The 20,465-nt window shown below is 39.1% G+C and overlaps 1 protein-coding gene across 6 annotated transcripts in view; it reads left to right on the top strand.

Moving 5' to 3' along the window:
* wrn (WRN RecQ like helicase) overlaps nt 1–20,465 on the top strand; it is a 163,213-nt gene that overhangs the window by 123,900 nt on the left and 18,848 nt on the right. For 5 of the 6 annotated variants that reach the window (XM_063046789.1, XM_063046793.1, XM_063046788.1 and 2 more), the window contains exons 31-34: nt 205–319; nt 5,458–5,547; nt 7,198–7,360; nt 20,189–20,343. In XM_063046789.1, the coding sequence (XP_062902859.1) occupies nt 205–319; nt 5,458–5,547; nt 7,198–7,360; nt 20,189–20,343 (523 nt within the window). The remainder of the gene's footprint in view (nt 1–204; nt 320–5,457; nt 5,548–7,197; nt 7,361–20,188; nt 20,344–20,465) is intronic. The other variant, XM_063046794.1, reaches the window with a different exon arrangement.

The raw sequence follows: 20,465 nt of genomic DNA, 5'->3' as shown, positions 1-20,465 counted from the left end.
AAGTAAGGAAGTGGATTAGTGAAAGGTAGTGGGAAGGATTTGATTAAAATGTTAATTGTTGTCTGACCTGTTAGATGTTTCCAGTATTTGTCTTCATTATCACCTCTAGTGCCTTTATAACTACTTTGTGTCAATATTATTTTGTGAATGACATTTATGTAGATTCAAAGTGCCCATTTTAATTTTTTTTCTTTCCACCAACAGGCCAACAACTCCGGATAATCTGAAAAGAATTGACGGTGTGTCTCTAGCTAAATCAGCTGTGCTTGCTCCTTTCCTGAAAATTATCAAGGAGTTCTGTAAAGCCGAACAATTGGAGGTATTTTGCACAAAAAACACTTTTTTTTGGATCTGTCTCCTAAAATGTTTTTTGAAGATTAGCTTTAATTGCCACATGTATATCGAAGAATCCAGTGAAAGGGATTGTTTACGTCAATGATCAACACAATCCATAGATGTGCTGGGGGCAGCCCGCAAGTGTCGCCATGCTTCCAGTGCCAACATAGCATGCCCACAACTTACTAACCCTAATTAGTCTGTATGTCTTTTAAACGTGGGAGGAGACTGGAGCACCCCGAGGAAACCCACACAGTCATGGAGAGAATGTGCAAATTCTGGACACAGAACAGTGGAAATTGAAACCAGATCTCTGGTGCTGTAAAGCAAAATGCTACCATACTGCCACAAATGACTTAAATAGGGGCTATCAGTGGATGAGCAAACTTGTACAATTAGACTGTCACTGAAAGGGAGACTGGATTGTGGAATGGCCATGCTCTATTCAAGTTTAATTATCATTCAACTGTAGATGGATACAGCAGAATGAAACAGTGTTCCTCAGGGGGCAAGGGGCAACAAGTACACTACACAGTACAAGGCACACACAGCACATTCAAGTTAGCAAGCAAACATACAGTCACTTAAAAAAAATGTGTATATGTCCCTGAGTGGCGTGTCCTAAAATTCTAGCAGTTCCCAGCATTGCACAGACAAACACACACAATCCAGCTAGTCATTCCTCGGATCAGTCACTGGAGGGTCGCACTGATTTGAGAGGCCAGCCCCCAACCAAATATGGATGCCATGCTACACTGCCTCTGCTGTCTCCTTTCCTGGACTGCATCAGCAGGCAAGACCGTGGATTGAGACCTAGTTATAATTACAACCAAAGCCACGCAGCTCCCTGATGTCTATCACAGCAACAAACAAGGGAAATGAGCCTGCAGCATCATACATTGTCAATGTCCAACGGGTTCTTGTGATAATAAGAGAAACGTCCATGACATGTACCTGCAGTCACACTGCACGCCGCCTTCAAGCATCAACTATGATGCCTTCAATGCCTCCCTGTAACAGGCAGCAACTCGGTCCACACCAAGTCAGCTCCTCCACCAACGAGCAGCTCACTGATGGGGGTAGACCTGCAGTACTTGAAGTTCTTAAAGTCCAGTTTTGTCTTGCGATCATAAAAAAGACAAAAAACACCTTTAGTTGGCCCCCAAGAGGCCACTGCATCTGAGTGCGTTGCCATCTTACTGGAAAACTTTCTATGCCTATTTTGAAATCTATTTTAAATCCTTTTGATACCCATTGATGTATACATACATCTTTTTGGATCTTAAGACACCAAAAAATTAGGAGGATATTCATTTGATTGCTTTCACCCAGTAGACATCAGATTAGTGCCAATACTGAGATATTTTCCTTCAGTGTATATGAGCTTTCCTGCCAGTGACTTCAAATGATCTGGGACTAGGATCTTTACTGCCTGATCAGTGCATACTTATACAGTGGCATGCAAAAGTTTGGGCACCCCTGGTCAAAATTTCTGTTACTGTGAATAGTTAAGTGAGTAGAAGATGAACTGATCTCCAAAAGTCATAAAGTTAAAGATGAAACATTCTTTTCAACATTTTAAACAAGATTAATGTATTATTTTTGTTTTGTACAATTTTAGAATGAAAAAAAGGAAAGAAGCACCATGCAAAAATTTGAGCATCCCAAGAGATTTGAGCTCTCGGATAACTTTTACCAAGGTCTTAGACCTTAATTAGCTTGCTAAGGCTGTGGCTTGTTCACAGTCATCATTAGGAAAGACCAGGTTATGCAAATTTCAAAGCTTTATAAATGCCCTGACTCCTCAAACCTTGTCCCAACAATCAGCAGCCATGGGCTCCTCTAAGCAGCTGCCTAACACTCTGAAAATTAAAATAATTGATGCCCACAAAACAGGAGAAGGCTATAAGAAGATAGCAAAGCGTTTTCAGGTAGCCATTTCCTCAGTTCGTAATGTAATTAAGAAATAGCAGTTAACAGGAACGGTGGAGGTCAAGTTGAGGTCTGGAAGACCAAGAAAACTTTCCGAGAGAATTGCTCATAGGATTGCTAGAAAGACAAATCAAAACCCCTGTTTGACTGCAAAAGACCTTCAGGAAGATTTAGCAGACTCTGGAGTGGTGGTGCACTGTTCTACTGTGCAGCGACACCTGCATAAATATGACCTTCATGGAAGAGTCATCAGAAGAAAACCTTTCCTGCATCCTCACCACAAAATTCAGCGTCAGATGTGTGCAAAGGAACATCTAAGTAAGCCTGATGCATTTTGGAAACAAGTCCTGTGGACTGATGAAGTTAAAATAGAACTTTTTGGCCGCAATGAGCAAAGGTATGTTTGGAGAAAAAAGTTTGCAGAATCTCATGAAAAGAACACCTCTCCAACCTCTCTTAAGCAAGGGGGTGGATCGATCATGTTTTGGGCTTGTGTTGCAGCCAGTGGCACGGGGAACATTTCACTGGTAGAGGGAAGAATGAATTCAATTAAATACCAGCAAATTCTGGAAGCAAACATCACATCGTCTGTAAAACAGATGAAGGTGAAAAGAGGATGGCTTCTACAACAGGATAATGATCCTAAAGACACCTGAAAATCCACAATGGACTACCTCAAGAGGCGCAAGCTGAAGGTTTTGCCATGGCCCTCACATTCCCCCAACCAAAACATCATCAAAAATCTGTGGATAGACCTCAAAAGAGCAGTGCATGCAAGACAGCCCAAGAATCTCACATAACTATAAGCCTTTTGCAAGGAAGAATGGGCAAAAATCCCCCAAAGAAGAATTGAAAGACTCAGCTGGCTACAAAAAGCATTTACAAGCTGTGATACTTGCAAATTATGTTACTGGGGGTGTTACTAAGTACTGACCATGCAGGGTGCCCAAAGTTTTACTTCGGGCCCTTTTCCTTTTTTGTTATTTTGAAACTGTAAAAGATGGAAATAAAAAAGTTTTCTTGCTTAAAATATTAAAGAAATGTGTCATCTTTAACTTTATGCCTTTTGGAAATCAGGTCATCTTTAACTCACTTAGCTATTCATAGTAACAGAAATTTTGACCAGGGGTGCCCAAGCTTTTGCATGCCACACACGAGGAAATCTGTAGATGCTGGAACTTCAAGCAACACACACAAAATACTGGTGAATGCAGCAGGCTAGGCAGCATCTATAGGAAGAAGTACAGTCAATGTTTTGGGCAGAGACCCTTCGTCAGGACTAACTGAAAGGAGAGATAGTAAGAGATTTGAAAGTGGGAGCGGGAGGGGGAGATCCGAAATGATAGGAGAAGACAGGAGGGGTAGGAATGGAGCCAAGAGCTGGACAGGTGATTGGCAAAAGGGATATGAGAGGATCATGGGACAGGAGGCCTAGGGAGAAAGAAAGAGGGAGGAGGGAAGCCCAGAGATGGGCAAGGAGTATAGTGAGAGGGACAGAGGATGAAAAAGGAAAGAGAGAAACAAAAAGAAAATTAATAATAATAATAAATAAATAATGGATGGGGTACGAAGGGGAGGTGGGGCATTAACGGAAGTTAGAGAAGTCAATATTCATGCCATTACTTTGGAGGCTACCCAGACGGAATATAAGGTGTTGTTCCTCCAACCTGAGTGTGGCTTCATCTTGACAGTAGAGGCCGTGGATAGACATATCAGAATGGGAATGGGACGTGCAATTAAAATGTGTGGCCACTGGGAGATCCTGCTTTCTCTGGCGGACAGAGCGTAGGTCTTCAGCGAAACAGTCTCCCAGCCTGTCTCAGTTCTTGCCAATATATAGAAGGCCGCATTGGGAGCACGGGACACAGTATATCACCCCAGCCGACTCACAAGTGAAGTGTCGTCTCACCTGGAAGGACTGTTTGGGGCCCTGAATGGTGGTGAGGGAGGAAGTGTAAGGGCAATAGTAGCAATTGTTCTGCTTACAAGGATAAGTGCCGGGAGGGAGATCGGTGGGAAGGGATGGGGGGGATAAATGGACAAGGGAGTCACGTTAGGAGCGATCCCTGCGGAAAGCAGAAAGGGGACATCTCCTTCATGCTGGAATGAAAAGCCTCATCCTGAGAGCAGAAACTCTCACTGTAGTTTGCCACTGTTGTTGAACAATCCGAAGCATAAATCTGTTAAGAAAGAAATCCTGCAGAGGCTTAAAGGTTTTCTAAGTAGAAGCTCCTGTATTAATTTCAACTTTCTAGGCGGTTGATGTGGTTTTCCAGTACCTTGAGTATTTTAAATTTCAAGTGGCAAGGTGATCCAACTTTGGAAAGATCAATTCTGAAGCGATGTTTGTAATCTTATCGGTTAAGGAACAAAAGTTTTAGATAAAGAACAGAGAAGAAGAAAAGAAATTTCAATGATGAGGGACTCATAAACCAATCATCTAGGAGTCCGGAATGAGCCTGGAGATGTATTTGACCATACTCTGATTAAGAGAAACTTGAATTCATTAATTATTGGGGTTCCAGAGGTGTATCTGAGAGCTTGTTCTTAAAGGAGAGCTGGACAATTGGTGGTGTTAATCTTTGAATATAATATTAACCTGATGCATCATCTGCCTTGCAGGCAGAATTTAATAATATTACACTGTTCAAAGATGGGCGTGGGTAGTGGTGTTTCATCGTTGTTTAACATAATTGATTTTTATTAAGGTACTGCAAAAATAATTGTATGTTTAATTAGTGAGTTGAGTAGACTGGCACATGCTTGTGAGTAGTTAAAAGTAACCTCTGGTTTTCCTTTCATTACAAAATGTCTGTCTAAACTTTGAAGTAAATAAGATTGCATAGCTAATACTCACAAGTTTTGTGAAGTTAAGTAGGATTATTAACTACCTGGCCATAAATAAGTACTCTTGAAGCAAATTATATTAATTTTATGGGGTTTAGTTTGTAATTTATTTATTAACATAGTTTGGAAAGTTGGATTTTCTTTGCCTGAAAATTTGTTCCCCCTCTGTAGTGCCAAATGCACTATGTAGCAGTGGGTTAGCCTTCAGAAATAAGTAAGTTGCCGCTACTATTCAGTATTTAGTATTATGAACCAGTGATGATTTTATAGGAAAGAGTATTCTCTTGTGTGCCGCAATCATAACTGAATGATTCACCGATTTTGTGTTTTTTTTTCCACCAGATGGACAAGTTTCCTGTTTCAACTCAAAATCCAGTGGTCCATCCAAACTCTGCCTTTCACCCCCAGTCTAATATTGTGTTTTTAACAATGGTAAGAAGTCATTCAAAAGTACCCACTTCACCTAGTTCTTGTAATTGTTGGATTTTTGTAGGCTACTTGGTATTTACTACTAAGATATTTAATATAACAACAGTGATTCATGGTCATAGTCACTGTCATACTTTATTGATCCCGAGGGAAACTTGGTTTTGTTATAGTTGCACCAACCAAGAACAGAGTATAAATATAGCAATATAAAACCATAAATGATAATATGTAAATTATGCCAGGAAATAAGTCCAGGACCAGCCTATTGGCTCAGGGTGTCTGACCCTCCAAGGGAGGAGTTGTGAAGTTTGAGGGTCAGACACCCTGAGCCAATAGGCTGGTCCTGGACTTATTTCCTGGCATAATTTACATATTATCATTTATGGTTTTATATTGCTATATTTATACTCTGTTCTTGGTTGGTGCAACTGTAACGAAACCAAATTTCCCTCGGGATCAATAAAGTATGGCTATGAATCACTGTTGTTATATTAAATATCTTAGTAGTAAATACCATGACTTCCTATGACGCTCAGTTTTGCAGCTCGGTGGAAGGAGTCTTTGGCTGAATGTACTCCTGTGCCCAACCAGTACGTTATGTAGTGGATGGGAGACATTGTCCTAGATGGCATGCAACTTAGACAGCATCCTTTTTTCAGACACCACCATCAGAGAGTCCAGTTCCATCCCCGCAACATCACTGGCCTTATGAATGAGTTTGTTGATTCTGTTGGTGTCAGCTACCCTTAGCCTGCTGCCCCAGCACACAACAGCAAACGTGATAGCACTGGCCACCACAGACTCGTAGAACATCCTCAGCATCGTCTGGCAGATGTTAAAGGACCTCAGTCTCCTCAGGAAATAGAGATGGCTCTGACCCTTCTTGTAGACAGCCTCAGTGTTCTTTGACCAGTCCAGTTTATTGTCAGTTACTGCCATTTTTAAATTCTGAAGTGTGTCATGCTTATCTTTAGCTTTTTAAACCATCTAGACTTTGACTTTTTTTTATTGCAGTGCTTGTACAACTGTTAAATTGTTTAAGCATTTTTTTTGCTTCTCTCCTAATAAAGGTCTAAAGGATAATAAATTCCTCCCACTCTCTCACCTTGTTCCATGCCTGTGGCTCCAATCTTTGCCGAGAGATAAACTTGAACATTGCCATTAGATCTCGTTCTTTAATTTAATATTCAGAGTAAAGATCTGAGTTTGCTTTGTGTCCATCCTTTTATAATGTGTTTCACCTCCAAAACAAATATTAGAATCTCATATAATTCTGTGTTGTAATTTAATGAGATGCTTTGTTCTTCTTTTCCCTTCACACCAAGTCTTCTTACTACTTTGTTATATAAAAAAAAAGAAAAGCATAGTAATCGTAAGATTATTGCATGCTTGAAATGGAAGAACCTTATGAAGCACTTTCTCAATGAAAAATTGTTAAATCAAAGCCCTTCCACTATTATTTATATTGCTAAATAGATAAAGCATCACAAACAATACATCTAGTAAATCAGGTTGCATTTATGAATTAATGTATTTGTTACTGTTTCTGTGCATTCAAACTGATATGCAAGTTCCTGAAAGATCACTGATGAGACACCATGGACCAAATTCTGAATATCATTCTAGTGATTTCATGTGTTTCTTTTGTTTCAGACCAGCACCAGGGATTCAAGCAATATGATTACTCCTGCAGTTGGTCACCATTCATATGCACTAAAATCTGATAACATGGATGTTAATCAAGCTGGACTTGGTCCTTCGGTCCTGGAACGGAATGTGAGCGTGATGCGCAATCCTTCATCTACTTCAGGTAAAGGTAATTAAGTCTTGCGTAGCTAATTATCCAGTCTTCAGTGGAAGCTGAACAAATCAGTTTAGTGATTGAACTTTATAATTGAATGTGTTTTAATGAATATGTCTTAAACATTTTTGCCGACGAAAAGTGACAATTTCATTCTGCAATCATTGTCGTCTGTCCTTTGAATACTACACAGCATAAGAGTATGAAAGAAAAAAATTGTTCTGAAGTACTACACTGTTATAGTTGCTGAAAATGTGTATCATGACCAAATTGTGAACATTACTAAGATACACACAGGATGAATGATCATTTGTCAACACAGAACAGTATAGCACAGTAAATGCTAATAGCCCATGCTGTTGTGCTGACCCTCTGAGCTATTCTAAAATTAATCCAACCCTTCCCTCCCATACAGCTCTCCATTTTCATTTTAACCATGTGCCTATCTAAGAGTCTCTTAAATGTCTCTAATGTATCTTGCTCCACCACCCCTTCCACGCAACTACCACTTCTGTGTTTTTAAAAAAAACTCTGACATTCTCCCCCTATGCTTTCATCCAATCACCTTAAAAGTATGCCCACATGTACCAGCCATTTCCACCCTGGGAAAAAGCAGCAGCTCTCCACATTATCAATGGCTCTTTTCATTTTATACAGTACAGGTTTCCCCCACCATCTGGAGGTAGAGCGTTCCTATGAAATGGTTTGTAAGCCGGAATGTCGTAAAGCGAAGAAGCAATTACCATTAATTTATATGGGAAAAATTTGTGAGCGTTCGCAGACCCAAAAATAACCTAACCTACCAAATCATGCCAAATAACACATAAAACCTAAAATAACAGTAACATATAGTAAAAGCAGGAATGATATGATGAATACACAGCCTATATAAAGTAGAAATATTTTCCACAACCATTGCGCACTGTTCTCCGTAGCGAAAATCTCACGCAAGCGCCATCGGCAAAAAGACGGCGCAAGCGCTCTCCAGTAACCTTTAAGCTATGAAGCTGCCAAATCATACCAAATAACACGTAAAAATACATAGCCGATGTAAAGTAGAAATAATGTATGTACGGTGTAGTATCAATTACGGAAATCATGAAGACATCGAGCACACTGATGATGGTGTGTTAGGCTGAGTCGTTGGAGTTTGGGTGGTGCAGTGGCCCCCAACCTCCGGGCAGCGACCCGATACCGATCCGCGAAGCATGCAGGGGTCCAGCGGGGGCCGGGACGCACCCAGCACATCTTTAAGAAAAAAACCGAAACAAACAATCTAATTAATTAGGTGCCGCCTGGCACGTAATTGTTGGCCCAGATCAGGGGAGACGCAATCAGCAATCACCTCTGATCTGGGCCAACATTTACATGCCGGGCGGCACGTAATTAATTAGCTTGTTTATTTTGGCTTTTCTCTTAAAGATGTGCTGAGTGCGTTCCAGCTACTGCTGCATTCTCCGCGAATCAGTATCTGTCCGGGGCCCGGGGGTTGGGGTGGTGGGACACTGGGGTGTCACCTCATCGTCGATCAGGGCAGGCAGGTCATCTTCTTCTATGTCTACCTGCCTCGATGTCGAAGGTCAAGGTTCGTCGTCTGATGTGGCTGATGTGGAAGACTTGTTTGACTGCTTAACCTCGCGCATTTTTCTATCATACAGTTCTTTGTAAGCACTCAAACCATCTTGCAATAAACCGACGTACCCTTTCAAAATTAAAGTTGTACTTTATCATTGCAGCAAAAATCTCACGCAGTTGCCTCACGTTCACTTCACTTTCACTACTGCATTAGATTTTGATTGTTATCCCTTCCTCTTCCAATTGCATCAGCTTTTCATCTATCAGTTCTTGGTCATGGGATGCCAAAACCTCTTCAACATCATCTTCGTCAACTTCCACAAGCCAAACTCACTTTGTCCTTACTTTGTTCACCATGATCGAAACGCTTAATTATATGCAACACACATCAAAGTTGCTGGTGAACGCAGCAGGCCAGGCAGCATCTCTAGGAAGAGGTACAGTCGACGTTTCAGGCCGAGACCCTTCGTCAGGACTAACTGAAGGAAGAGTTAGTAAGAGATTTGAAAGTGGGAGGGGGAGGGGGAGATCCAAAATGATAGGAGAAGACAGGAGGGGGAGGGATGGAGCCAAGAGCTGGACAGGTGATTAGCAAAGGGGATATGAGAGGATCATGGGACAGGAGGCCCGGGGAGAAAGACGGGGGGGTGGTGGAGCCTAGAGGATGGACAAGGGGTATAGTCAGAGGGACAGAGGGAGAAAAAGGAGAGTGAGGGAAAGAATGTGTGTGTAAAAATAAATAACAGATGGGTTACAAGGGGGAGGTGGGGCATTAGCGGAAGTTAGAGAAGTCAATGTTCATGCCATCAGGTTGAAGGCTACCCAGACGGAATATAAGGTGTTATTCCTCCAACCTGAGTGTGGCTTCATCTTTCCAGTAGAGGAGGCCGTGGATGGACATGTCAGAATGGGAATGGGATGTGGAATTAAAATGTGTGGCCACTGGGAGATCCTGCTTTCTTTGGCGGACAGAGCATAGGTGTTCAGCAAAGCGGTCTCCCAGTCTGCGTCGGGTCTCTCCAATGTATAGAAGGCCACATCGGGAGCATCGGACACAGTGTATCACCCCAGCTGACTCACAGGTGAAGTATCACCTCACCTGGAAGGACTGTCTGGGGCCCTGAATGGTGGTAAGGGAGGAAGTGTAAGGGCATGTGTAGCACTTGTTCCGCTTACAAGGATAAGTGCCAGGAGGGAGATCAGTGGGGAGGGATGGGGGGGACGAATGGACAAGGGAGTTGCGTAGGGAGCAATCCCTACGGAAAGCAGAGAGAGGTGGGGAGGGAAGGATGTGCTTAGTGGTGGGATCCCGTTGGAGGTGGCGGAAGTTACGGAGAATAATATGTTGGATCCGGAGGCTGGTGGGGTGGTAGGTGAGGACCAGGGGAACCCTATTCCTAGTGGGGTGGCGGGAGGATGGAGTGAGAGCAGATGTGCGTGAAATTGGCGAGATGCGTTTGAGAGCAGATGCTCCGGATGTGGCCTTCTATACATTGGCGAGACCCGACGCAGACTGGGAGACCGCTTTGCTGAACACCTACGCTCTGTCTGCCAGAGAAAGCAGGATCTCCCAGTGGCCACACATTTTAATTCCATATCCCATTCCCATTCTGACATGTCTATCCACGGCCTCCTCTACTGTAAAGATGAAGCCACACTCAGGTTGGAGGAACAACACCTTATATTCCGTCTGGGTAGCCTCCAACCTGATGGCATGAACATTGACTTCTCTAACTTCCGCTAATGCCCCGCCTCCCCCTCGTACCCCATCCGTTATTTATTTTTACACGCACATTCTTTCCCTCACTCTCCTTTTTCTCCTTCTGTCCCTCTGACTATACCCCTTGTCCATCCTCTAGGTTCCCCCACCCCCTTGTCTTTCTCCCTAGGCCTCCTGTCCCATGATCCTCTCATATCCTCTTTGCCAATCACCTGTCCAGCTCTTGGCTCCATCCCTCCCCCTCCTGTCTTCTCCTATCATTTTGGATCTCCCCCTCCCCCTCCCACTTTCAAATCCCTTACTAACCCTTCCTTCAGTTAGTCCTGACGAAGGGTCTCGGCCTGAAACGTCGACTGTACCTCTTCCTAGAGATGCTGCCTGGCCTGCTGCGTTCACCAGCAACTTTGATGTGTGTTGCTTGAATTTCCAGCATCTGCAGAATTCCTGTTGTCTGCGCTTAATTATATGTCTACTTTTACGCTAAGTGTAACACCCTTACAAGCTCTTTCAGGCCTTTCGGATACCTTAGATCTCATCTTGCTAACAGCTGCTCTCAGGTACGTGTTTAAGCAATGCCGGCGAGAATGTCGTTCCGAATCCGGGGCAGAGCGGCTGCTCGGAGCACGCGCTGCTTTTTATCTCACGCTGATTTTCCCCGCGCGCTGCCTTTCTTCGTAACAGTGAAAACACCTTCTGTTACCGAAAACAAGGAACTAATGTATGTCTTTCATAACAGTGAGGTTTCGTAAAGTGAACGTTCAAAAAGCGGGGGACACCTGTATATCTCTATCGAGTCTCACCCTTCTTCGCTCTAAAGAGAAAAGCCCTAGCTAGCTCATTCAGCCTATCTTCATAAGACATGCTCTATGATCCAGGTAGCAGGTCCCACAACAGATCTCTGCAGAACATAAGTGGTCACTGACCTCCAGGCAGAATATCATCATCTACTACCACCCTCTGCCCTCTGAGGACAGGCCAATTCAGAATCCAATTACTAGACAACTAGTGCCTCTCAGAAGTATTCACACCCCCTCCCCAGAAGTTTTCATGTTTTATTGTTTTACAACATTGAATCACAGTGGGTTCAATTTGTCTTTTTTTTTGACACCAATCAACAGAAAAAGACTCTTTTGTGTCAAAGTGAAAACAGGTCGCTACAAAGTGATCTAAATTAATTACAGATTTCAAACACAAAATAATTAATTGCATAAGTATTTGCCCTCTTTAATATGATACACCAGGGGTCTCCAGGAGGAGCTCATGGAGTGAGGTTGTTTCTGGCTTCACTCCACTACCGTTACATTTTTTTTTAACTTATGATCTCCCTTAATTTATTTTTACCTACACTAGAAGATTTATTCTATACTATTGATTTTTCCTTGAACGGTAACTGTGAAATGTAAAGAAATGAGCAAAAAAATAAGTACAAGATCTAAAGGGCGAGATCCTAAAAATGGGAAGGATTCTGATGGGAACGGGAAAAAAAAGGTGAATCCAAGCAAACTGAACTATCTTATGATACTCTGTTGAATCTTTTAAATGAAAAATTTGAACAAGAACGTCAAAGTTTTAAAGAAGATTTAAAGTCAATTACGAACTCTTTGAAATCGCTTGATTGTGAAGTTAAGCAACATCAAAGTAAAATTACTGAATTAGACATTGAAGCTCGGAAGAGAGATTTGAAAATTGAGAATTTGGAGCAGAAATTATCTTTGACGACTAAACAACTGGAACATTTTAAATCCAAGATTATTGATCTTGAAAACTGATCTAGAAAACAGAACTTATGTATAATTGGTCTCTCCGAGGAAGGAGACCCTTCAAAATTCTTCTCTCAACTTTTAAAGGATGCGTTTAGTTCTGTATTCCCCGACGATCCTCCATTGCTTGACCGTGTTCACCGTACATTGCGTCCCAAATTGTCCTCCGAATTTAAACCGAGGCCAGTGATCCTCCGTTTCCATTATGTCCACGTTAAAGAGCATCTCATTCGAATTGCCCGTCAGCAAGGTATGATTAAATTTCAACAATATCAGTTCCGTTTAGTTGAAGACTACAGTCCAGAAGTGATGAAGGCGCGGCTAGCTTTTAAACCTCTGTTGTCGGAATGCTACCAAAAAGGTCTGAGACCAGCCCTATTGTATCCTGCCCATTTAAGAATTTCTCCTTCAGAGGGTCCACGTTGTGCCTTCCATTCCACAAGTGCAGCTCGAAATTTTTTGGATGAGCACTATTCAACTGCTGTGGATACTTCGCTCTAATTAATGTCTAGCTCTCACAGCATCGGCTCTGTTTTTATGTGCTTTTTCTTTAAAGCCTATAATCTCGTATGAAGAAGGTCTTTTATAAGTTCAAGATCTTCGTTTTTGGTTAGTAGTGTAGGGTTTTTTCACATCTCAATTAAAGTTTCTTTTTCCTGATGAAGATTTCACTTTACTTTAATTCCTAATTATTTGATTTCTGACATTGTCATTAACGATTTGATGGTAAATTTCTACTGTATGGAGGAACATCCTGTTTATTTTTTGCTTCGTATAATTAAGGTGGCGGTCTGTTTTCCTTCTTTCACAGTATCTTTTGTTCTTTTTGACTACGCCATCTTCTCAGGTTCCTTCTCCCCATAATTCATTTCTTTTTTTTGAAGTTCCATTTTCAATTACTCATGTTTGTAATTGATTAATAATATGCATTGGCGCTTACTTTTTCTGTTCATTTTAGAAATCACAATATGAAGATTATTATAGTACAGTGTTTAATTTTTTTTTTGGTTTTCGGGGGGGTTCTTTTTTTTAACATATATCTTTGGAGTTGCCTTCTAGAGAAATGGGGGTAGATTTAGTATTAGTTAGTTCTTTTTCTAGCCCTTTCTGGCTTAGCTTTGGGACTTCAGGAGTGGAGGGTGGGAGGGTCTTTACTTTTTTTTATTAATCTTTTCTGTTGGGCTGATTCAGTACGACAAAAATGTCTGCAGTGTCGTAACTTTCAGTTCCGCTCTGAATATTTATTCCTTTTCTGATTTCATGAGTTTACATTATGGTTAACTCTTTATATACCAAAGGGTTGACTTTAAATTATGGCTCAGATTATTAATTTTGTCTCTTGGAATACAAATGGTTTAAACCATCCAATAAAACGGAAAAAGATTTTTAAAGTATTCCAAAGACTGAATGCTCACATTATTTTTGCACAAGAATCTCATGTGAGGAAAGAGGATAATCAAGATTTCTTTAGGTTTTGGAAGGAATAACAATACCACTCAAACTCCCAGCCCAAAGTGAAAGGAGTTTCAATTTTTATAGATTCCTCAATTACATTTACTCATCAAGACACTGTTTCAGATCCGAGTGGTAGATATTTGTTAATTACTGGGTTACTTTTTAATTAAAAAGTTGGTATGGTTAATGTTTATGCTCCAAATATGGATTATCCCAAATTTTTTAAGCACTTATTCACTTCGTTTCCTAATTTAAAGGACTATATGTTGATAATGGGTGGTGATTTTAATTGTTGTTTAAATCCCCAATGGATAGATCCATATCTAGTCAGGCTTCACCGAATAAGTTGGTTACTCTTATTAACTCTTTTATGATTGACTCTGGAATTTCAGAAATTTGGAGATTTCTACACCCTGAGGACAAAGAGTTTTCATTCTTTTCACATGTTTATCATTCTTATTCTTGAATTGACTACTTTTTTATTGACTCTCATTTAATTCCATCTGTAATTGACTGCAATTATGACATTATCGCCAGTTCTGATCATGCTCCAATGAAACTTTCTATGAAGTTAATGGATACTTTTTCTACTATTAGACAATGGCGATTTAATTCTAATTTGCTTCAAGACCTGGATTTTGTTAAGTTTATGAAGGAACAGATTGATCTCTTCTTTTCAACTAATATTACGGATGAAATCTCTAATGGGATAGTATGGGACACTTTTAAAGCTTATATCCGCGGACAAATTATTTCTTATTCCGTTGGTTTGAATAAATAACAAGTATTAAGAATGAAACACTTTTGTTGTTGATAAAATTAAAGAAATTGATAAGAAATATTCTATTGTTCCTGGTAAGGAGCTTTATAAACAGAGAGTCGAACTTCAAATGGAACACAGCTTATTAACATCCTCGATCAAAAATCAATTAATGAAAACTAGAAGTGAGTTTTATATACATAGTGACAAATCGGGTAAATTATTAGCTAATCAATTGAAAACTGCTTCGGTTAAACGTCAAATTATCAGAATTCACAAACATGATGACACCTTGACAGTTAATCATGAAGAGATAAACAAATCTTTTCAAGAATTTTATACCTCCTTATACCACTCTGATTTTCCTCATGATCCCAACACCATGCATGACTTTTTAAGGAAATTGAATTTTCCGAAATTATCACTCGAAGACTGTTTAACATTAGAAACTCCTATTACGGATGAAGAAATAACAGCTGTTATCTCTTCAATGAATTCCGGCAAAGTACCTGGTCCAGATGGTTTTACAGTGGAATTTTAAAAGTTTTTTTTCTTCTATTCTTTCTCCTTGGTTGTCTAGAGTTTTTAAAGAAGCAATCCGATTAGGTAAATTACCACTATCATTTTATGGAGCTTCTATTTCTTTAATTAAAGAATAAAGATCCTACTGATTGTGCATTATACAGACTGATATCTCTTTTGAATGTAGATTCAAAAATTTTTTCTAAAATATTAGCAACTAGGTTAGAGAAGGTATTACCTCAAATTATCTCCGTGGACCAAACTGGATTTATTAAAAATCGTTATTCATCTTTTAATATTAGGAGGTTAATGAATATTGTTTATACTCCTTCACTTAGTATTCCGGAATGTGTTATTTCATTAGATGCTGAGAAAGCTTTTGATAGAGTTGAATGGCCATATTTACTTAGTGTGCTTGAGAAATTTAATATTAGTCCGATATTTATATCTTGGATTAAATTGATATATCATACCCCTGTAGCTTCGGTTTATACCAATAATCAAAGATCTCCCTTTTTTCGCTTATCTTGGGGTACTAGGCAGGGATGCCCTCATAGTCCATTATTATTTGATATTGCCCTTGAACCTTTAGCAATTGCTATCCGAGACTCACCTAACATTTTTGGTATTACCCGTGGAAATGAAATACAAAAGTTATCGTTATATGCAGCTGATCTGTTCTTACATATTTCTAATCCTGGGAAATCCATTCCTGCTATTTTATCTTTGTTGGCTCAGTTTAGTAATTTTTCTGGTTATAAATTGAATCTTAATAAGAGCGAACTATTTCCCCTAAATATGCAGGTTCCTATTTATGGATACTTACCAGTTAAATTGGCTCCCGACTTTTTTACATATTTAGGGGTTAAAATTACGAAAAAACATAAGGATTTTTTTAAGGCAAATTTTTTACCTTTGGTTGATCAGATTAAACTTTTGTTTACTAAATGGTCACCAATGTCTCTGTCATTGATTGGTCAGATCAATGCTATCAAGGTGATTATTTTGCCTAAATTTTTATATTTATTTCAAGCGGTGCCAATTTTTATTCTGAAATCCTTTCTTGATAATGTTGATTCCAAAATTTCTTCATATATATGGCAGAACAAAAATCCTAGGTTAGGTAAAAGATATTTACAGAAATCTAAAAAGGAGGGGGGGTGTTAGCTTTGCTGAATTTTAGATTTTACTATTGGGCAATTAATATTCAATATTTAAAATTTTGGTTATGGGACTTAGACGTAAATTCAAATCCACATTGGGTAAATCGTGAATGTAATTCTTGACAAGGGTTTTCATTGGGTTCTATTTTAGGGACTTCGCTTCCCTTTACTCTTTCTAAATTGTATAAACAAATGTATAACCCAATAGTAAAACATACTTTACGTATATGGTTTCAATTTTGAAATTTTTTTGGGTTGAATCAATTTATTTTAGCAAGTCCTATTATATCTAATTTCTTCTTTCAACCCTCTATTATGGATCAAGCATATCTGGCTTGGAAAACTAAAGGTATAGTACGATTTTGTGATCTAATTTTGATAATTGTTTCATGTCCTTTGAACAATTATCTAATAAATATAACTTGCCTAGATTCCATTTTTTTAAGATATTTACAGATTAGAAACTTTTTAAATACTGTTTCTCCTGCCTTCCTGAATTTATATTCAATGGATATTTTGGAAAAAATTTTAGATTTAAATCCTTTTCAGAAAGGCATATAGCAATTATTTATAATATAATTGTGAAAATACGTCCAGACGTATCTAATAAAGTTAAGACTGATTGGGAAAGGGAACTTAAGATTACTTTACCAATTGAAAAATGGGAAAAAATTCTTCAGTTAGTTAACTCATCCTCTATATGCGCTAAACATGCGTTGATACAGTTTAAAGTAGTGCATAGGGCTCATATGTCTAAGGATAAATTAGTTCATTATTTTTCTCATATAAATCCTGTATGCAGTAGGTGTCACTTTGAGATAGCTTGTTTAACTCATATGTTTTGGTCATGTCCTTTTTTGAAAAAATATTGGAAAGGTATTTTTGATACTACAGTATTTCAACTGTTCTGAATATTGATTTACAACTTCACCCTATTACTGCAATTTTTGGGTTACCAATGATAGAATCAAGTCATTTAACCTTTTCAGCTCGTTGGATGATTGCATTTCTCACATTAATAGCTAGAAGATCCATTTTGCTGAATTGGAAAGAGAGTAATCTTCCCACCACATTTCATTGGTTCTCTCAAACTATGTTGTGTTTAAACTTAGAAAAAATTTGAAGTGTTATTTATGATCCCTCTATTAAATTCGAAAAGTCTTGGAGGCCATTTATTCAACATTTCCATATGATGTAATTTGACCTTTTCCAAACTTATTCTATTTCTTTTTAATATATATTGAGAGGAGCGGAGTCGACAACACTAATGGTTCCTTTTTTTTGATGTTACATAACAGCCCAGTTTAGTTGATTAACACTGTTTAGGTTAGTTTTTCTTTTGGGGTATATTTTTATATATTTTTTCCTTTTTCATGATTTTTTTCCCTTTTTTTTTGTATATTATATTTGTATCCTGTATGATTGGGAGGTTTAATACCCATGTGTCAACTGGGTTTATATTTAACTATGTTAATTATAATGTAATCCCAACAACTTTGTATCAATACTATGGTATGTTTATCATTATGAAACCAATAAAAAGATTGAAAAAAAAAGAAATATGACACACCAAATCATCACTGATGCAGCCAATAGGTTTTAGAAGTCACGTAATTAGTTAAATGGCAACCACCTGTGTACAGTCAAGGTGTTTCAATTGATTGTAGTAAAAAATACACCTGTGTCTGGAAGGTCCAATTGCTTGTGAGTCAGTATCCTGGCAAAAACTACACAACGAAGACAAAAGAACACTCCAAGCAGTTCCACAAAATGTTTATTGAGAAGCACAAGTCAGGAAGGCTTTTGAGATAGAGGGTAAAACGAATACAGGGAAATTCTGGAGGAAAACCTGATGCAGTCTACAAGATAACTGCAACTTGGGAGAAGATTTGTTTCCCAACAAGACAATGACCCCAAGCATAAAGCCAAAGCTACACGGAAGTTGCTTAAAAACAACCAAGTTAATGTCCTGGAGTGGCCAAGTCAGAGTCCATACCGCAATCCAATTGAGAATTTGTGGCTGGACTTGAAAAGGGCTATTTGCACACGATCCCCAGGCAATCTGACAGGGCTTGAGCAGTTTTGTAAAGAAGAATGGGAAAAATTGCAGTGTCCAGATATGCAAAGCTGATAGAGACCTATTCACACAGACTCAAGGCTGTAAAGCTGTAATTGCTGCCAAAGGTACATTTACTAAATACTGACTTGAAGCGCGAGTAGTAATGCAATCAATTATTTTGTTTAATAATTGTAATAAATTTAGACCAATTTGTAGAAATTTCTTTATTTTGTGACACGGAAGTGTCTTTTCTATTGATCACTGTCAAAAAAGCCAAATCAAAGCCACTGTGATTCAATGTTGTAAACTTGGAAACTTCTTAGGGGGTTGAATACTTCTTCCTATAGGCACTGTATTTTAAAGGAAAGAGAAAATCAGAAAGAAACTACAGATAATTAAAAATCTAAAAGAAAAGCAGAGAAGTACGAAGCAAATTAGGCTGCATCTGTGAAAATAAAAAAAAAAGTTAATTTCAGGTCTAAGACTCGGTGTCTGGACTATGGAGTCAACATTTCCTATTTTTATTTTAAAAGGGAAGGAGTTAGGGTACCAAAGAGAAATAAAAATTATACACTCATTGCTGCTAATTGGAGCATCTATAAGCTTCAGGGTATGGTGTTCATCCCCAGTTTAAAGGGACCAAATTGTGTTGTAGAAGACTTCAGAGAGTAGTTAGTTTGAGACTATAGTTGTACATGTTGTGTGCTGTGTGGCCAAGTGGTTAGGGCTTTGGGCTCGCAATATTGAGGTCGTGGGTTTGAGTCTTGGCCAAGGCAGCGTGTTGCGTCTTTGAGCAAGGCACTTAACCACACACTGTTCCAGTCCACTCAGCTGAAAATGGGTACCGTCAAGTGCTGGGGGTCAACCGCGCGATAGACTGGCGTCCTATCCCGGCGGGGGGGAGTCTCGTACTCACAGTCGCTTCACACCACAGAAACTGACATAAGCACCGGCCTGATGGGCCACAAGGCTCGGGACAGACTTTAACTTTAATAGTTGTACATCATTTAGATCAGGGAAGTGGTATCCTTTCCCATCTGGAAAGAACATTAATAAAATTTGACAATCGTGCCACCTTTTACTACTCAAGCCACCTTTTAAAATTTTTATTTATTTACGGAATTCAAACTACATGAACAGTATATAAGTTCAAACTGAGTGGACTGTTCAGAAAGGATTACTAGTGCAATAACAAGCTCTACATTACTTTAATTCTTTCAGTCCAGAGTTCAGACTGTCAGTGCAGGTGTTTTTTTTTAATGCTACTTTAGTTGAAACAATGAAATTATTGCAATAATGCAAGTCTCTCAAATGTCTTCACATTTCATCTTTTTTGTTCAGAAGTTGTCCGGTCAGAGTTACTGGTGGAACAAGTGCCATTACATACAGTAGACTGGTGCATAATATGTAATCTTTTTAAAGCACTATTAACAAATTAATGTAAATCCACAAATCAAAATGTATTATGATATTGCAATAATAGAAATGTAAAATTTCATGTAGAATGGGATAGAGTAAACTTACTTTGTACTCCAAGTACAGTATTGCTGAGTCTGTGATATATTTCCCCAAATTCTTGATGTCTGGTGTGACACCACATCTGATGTGATGTCTTGGGTGCTAAGGGAAGTAACAAAAAAAAAATGGGCAGTGCTTATCCTATGCAGTACTTAATGGTAATAAGTCACCAAAGACTTGTTAGTAAGACAACTGTCTGGTCTAATGTCCAGGGAAGATTTAGAGAAAAGAGACGAAACAGTAAGTGTGTTTCTTGATCTTTCCAATTAAAGTCCAGGAATTGATGATTTATTTTTGTGTTGCATCTCTAGATATTAAGAAGGCATCTGTTCATACAGACAATGATGATAAGCACTCTTGCCAGACACAAATTTCCCACGTTGAAACTAAACTTCCCCAAGTAGGTTCACCAGCGGTCAGTTCTGAATCTCACATCAAAGAAGAACTAAACTGGATTGAAACAGCGGTGAGTATTTTGTTGAAGACCCTTCTGTACCATTTCAATAAAATAGCAAAATACTTAATTGTCCCAAATGTGATTTTATAGAATTTGGAACATTACAGCATAGCACATGCCCTTTGGTCCAC

This window comes from Mobula hypostoma, chromosome 4 (genome assembly GCF_963921235.1).
Source record: "Mobula hypostoma chromosome 4, sMobHyp1.1, whole genome shotgun sequence".
Taxonomy (NCBI): domain Eukaryota; kingdom Metazoa; phylum Chordata; class Chondrichthyes; order Myliobatiformes; family Myliobatidae; genus Mobula; species Mobula hypostoma.
Note: the sequence above shows the minus strand (reverse complement) of the source record. Positions and strands in the feature narration are given on the sequence as shown.